This window comes from Loxodonta africana, chromosome X, assembly GCF_030014295.1.
Source record: "Loxodonta africana isolate mLoxAfr1 chromosome X, mLoxAfr1.hap2, whole genome shotgun sequence".
NCBI classification, from domain to species: Eukaryota; Metazoa; Chordata; class Mammalia; order Proboscidea; family Elephantidae; genus Loxodonta; species Loxodonta africana.
In genome coordinates, this window is record NC_087369.1 from 89,784,723 (window position 1) to 89,787,901 (window position 3,179).

General features: G+C 47.0%; 1 protein-coding gene across 1 annotated transcript; it reads right to left on the reverse strand.

Annotated features, from left to right (window-relative positions):
- Nucleotides 1–686: 686 nt before the first annotated feature.
- RTL3 (retrotransposon Gag like 3) lies at nt 687–2,961 on the reverse strand. The gene is given in 5 exon segments (XM_003412767.3): nt 687–1,044; nt 1,184–1,382; nt 1,385–1,811; nt 1,813–2,232; nt 2,306–2,961. Coding segments are annotated over 5 exon segments (1,818 nt in total). The 5' UTR covers nt 2,720–2,961.
- Nucleotides 2,962–3,179: the final 218 nt, after the last annotated feature.

Consider the following 3,179-nt stretch of genomic DNA (forward strand, 5'->3'; position numbering starts at 1 on the left):
TCCTTGTCACTACGCTTCCTTAGTCTGTCACTACCTTTGGAATGCTTAGAGCTCCACTCAAACTCTGAGCCTTTTCCATTCCCTTGCTTCTTACCTCCCTCTCAATTTGCATGTCCCCTAGTCTCTTCTCTCAGCTAAGCCAAGAAATAATTCAAACACAAGTAAAAATTGTCAATATTTATTTTAAAAAATCACTTATAAATTTATTTTTGTTATTGAAAAGATGTTGCAATTGTGATAAAGGAATTGTTGATAAGAAAAAATCAGATTAGTCTAACAACTACACTTTTTCAGTGTTAGTTTCTAATATCTATTCTTATGCATATTGTTAGTATAAATTATAATTAAAATATCCCCACATAATGAAGGGTTCAGAGAGGGGGGCATGCAGGATTGGTGAGAAAAAGCAGCTCAAAGTCATCAGGTTCAGTCCATGATTCAAGAGGTAGGGCCATTGTACAGATAGCCAGAGGTTCAGTGGAAGATTAGGGGAAGAGCAAATGTAGTTGACAGCTGAGGTAATAGAAGAAGGGATGCCACATAGCTAGTAAGTAAAAAAAAAAAGTAAGTAGTAGAGGGCTATTTGGCCAAAGCTTGTGCCCTTTTCCCTACAACGTGTCAACTTCCTTAATTCAGTGGGAAGGGCCAAACAAGATTCTGAGTAGGATGTCACTAGGATGCAGGATCTACCCAGCAATTATTTCATCACGACGTCTTCTATTCCATCTGTGTCTGAAGCAATTGTAGCAGTAATAACGGGATGGAAAGGACACAGTGCTAGTAATCCACTCTATGTTTGGGTCATGTGTCTTTAGCCAGTGGATTCCAAGAATCAGAGGGTACCTTGGAGCATGAATTATGTGAAACTGGAGCTCTTCAATATGGTTTCCAATTCTAACTTTAACAGGTGGTGTTTCTTTTGTTATGGGTCCATCGATCAGTGGACGGCCATCAAAGGTTTCGAGCATCAGAGGGACTACGTTATTAGGGATGTGCAGCTTCTCTCGAAGAGCCACAGAATGGTCGATGCTGTTTCTGTAGAGCCTGAATACACCATCGCTTGCTCAAAGAATTATCGCCTTCCCAATCAAATTTCAACAGTTAGCCATAGGGTATGGGAGATGGATACTGGAAGAGAGGGGTACGCATATTTGTAGATTGGCCTGGCCAGGGTCCCCCTTACCACCGGGCCTCAATGTTTCCCACTTGTTGGATGCGATGAGGTTTAATAGGGCAATCTCTGGGAAAATGACCAGGATAACCACAGTAGAGGCACTAGTGGCCTTCAAAGCGGCAGGCCTGTTCAGCTTCACTGAGCGGTGGGTGGTGGCTTGTACTCTGCACAGGCTGGTTTTCAACTGGTGGGCTCTCAGGACTATCTCTTCAGAAGGGCTTGCTCCAGATGGACTGGGATCAGGCTTACCACTTAGGTTGTCTTCCAGGCTGATGCATTGGGTGATCAGATCAAATAAGTTGGTGGCTGGGCTTGTGTGAGACAGTTCATATAGGATAGAACTGGAAAGCCCTTCCTGAAATTGAATACAGAGAGTACTTTCATCCCTGTTTAGTTCTTGAGCAATGAGATGGAAGTGGGTTGTGTACTGGTGAACAGGGTGCTCCCCTTGGCAGAGCTGAGGGATGCAGTGGCTGGCATCTTGTATGTTTTCTGGATTGTTGAAAGTATCCTGGAGCACTGGTATGAAACTTTCAAATTGCTCCAGCAAGGGGCTTTGGATATATATTAAGGGCTGGAACCAACTTCCTGCCTCACCCGGGAAGTGCTTGCCGACGAAACTCACCAAGGCTGCTTTTGGTGGGATACAGGTGTCCTCTGACTCTCATGTAATTGGTCAGTTGAACCAGGAACTCAGAAAGCTTCTGGACATGTACACTGAAGACAAAAGGGTATTCTAGGGAAAAAGCTGCAGTCTTTAGCCCACTGGGACCCTGTGGGAACTCTGGAGCTACTGATATCTTCACAGCTATTAGGCTGTCCAGGGGATCCTGGAGTGCAGAGATCTCTAGGGACTTTTGAGCAACTGAGGGATCCAGGGGCTTCTGGGGACCTGGTAGCTCAAGGGGCTCCAGGTGTGCCAAGGTCTCCTGGTATGCCAGTGCCTCCTGGGACTCCTGGGCATTTGGGGGATCCTGAGATTCTGAATTCTGGGGCTCACGGACTGCTGGTGCATCTTAGGTTTCTGGGGGTTCTTGAGCCTCCTTGGTTGCTAGGGGCTTGTGGGACTCTTGGGCCATTGGAGGGCTTGTGGAGCTTCTTGGCCTCTGGGGGCTCATGGAGCTCCCAAGCTGCTGGGAGCTCATGGGCCATTGGAAGCTCCTGGGGATCCTGGACTGCTGGGGCATCCAGGGGTTTCTGAGTCTCCTGGGCCATTGGAGTCTTCTGGGGCTTCTGGGCTGCTGGGTGCTGCCAGGCTGCTGGAAAGTCCTGGGACTCTGTGGGCTTCAGGGACTTTTTGACCTTTAGGGGCTCTTGGGGTTTCTAGGCTGCTGGGGGACCCAGGGGTTCTGAAGGTTGCTGGGGATTCTGGACCTCTGAGGGCTTCTGGAGTAGTTCATCCTTTTTGGCTGCTCAGGGCTTCTGGAGCTCTGGGATTTGTGACTGGAGGGCAGCATTTTCTTCCATAAGCCATTGCACATGGGCCTGCAGAATTTCATTCTCCAATTTCAGAGCATTATAGGAGGCTGTTAAGTCCTCCACCATCTTTTGAGGAAATGGACTTGGTATGACAGTTTGCTGCCAAAAGTGATTGCATGGGCTTTTGTGAGGTCTCTCCTAAAAGTTGCTCACAGGCAGATGTCAGGCTCTGTGAGTTTTCCAAGGGGTGGGGACTTGGGTTTTGTCAAGGCTGATTATCAGGAGGTCACTGGGAGCCTCCAGAGCTCAGCAAAGGGAGGTGTCAGAAACACTGTAAAGAGAGTGGGGAGCTGAGGATCAGAAACTGTGGAAAGTACTCATTTAAAATAAATCAGAATTAAATTTGCCTGACAGTGCTGAGTTTCTTTCATCAAGAGCTCAAGTTCATGAGCTGGGACATATTTGCTGGCTCTGGTCCCGTGGAATTTTAAGAACAGCACCTGACCCACACTATGTGTGTCGTTTTGCATTCTTTCAAAAGTTAACATTATATCAGAAGCAATTTCTCCATATTCTCCTCTGTTTT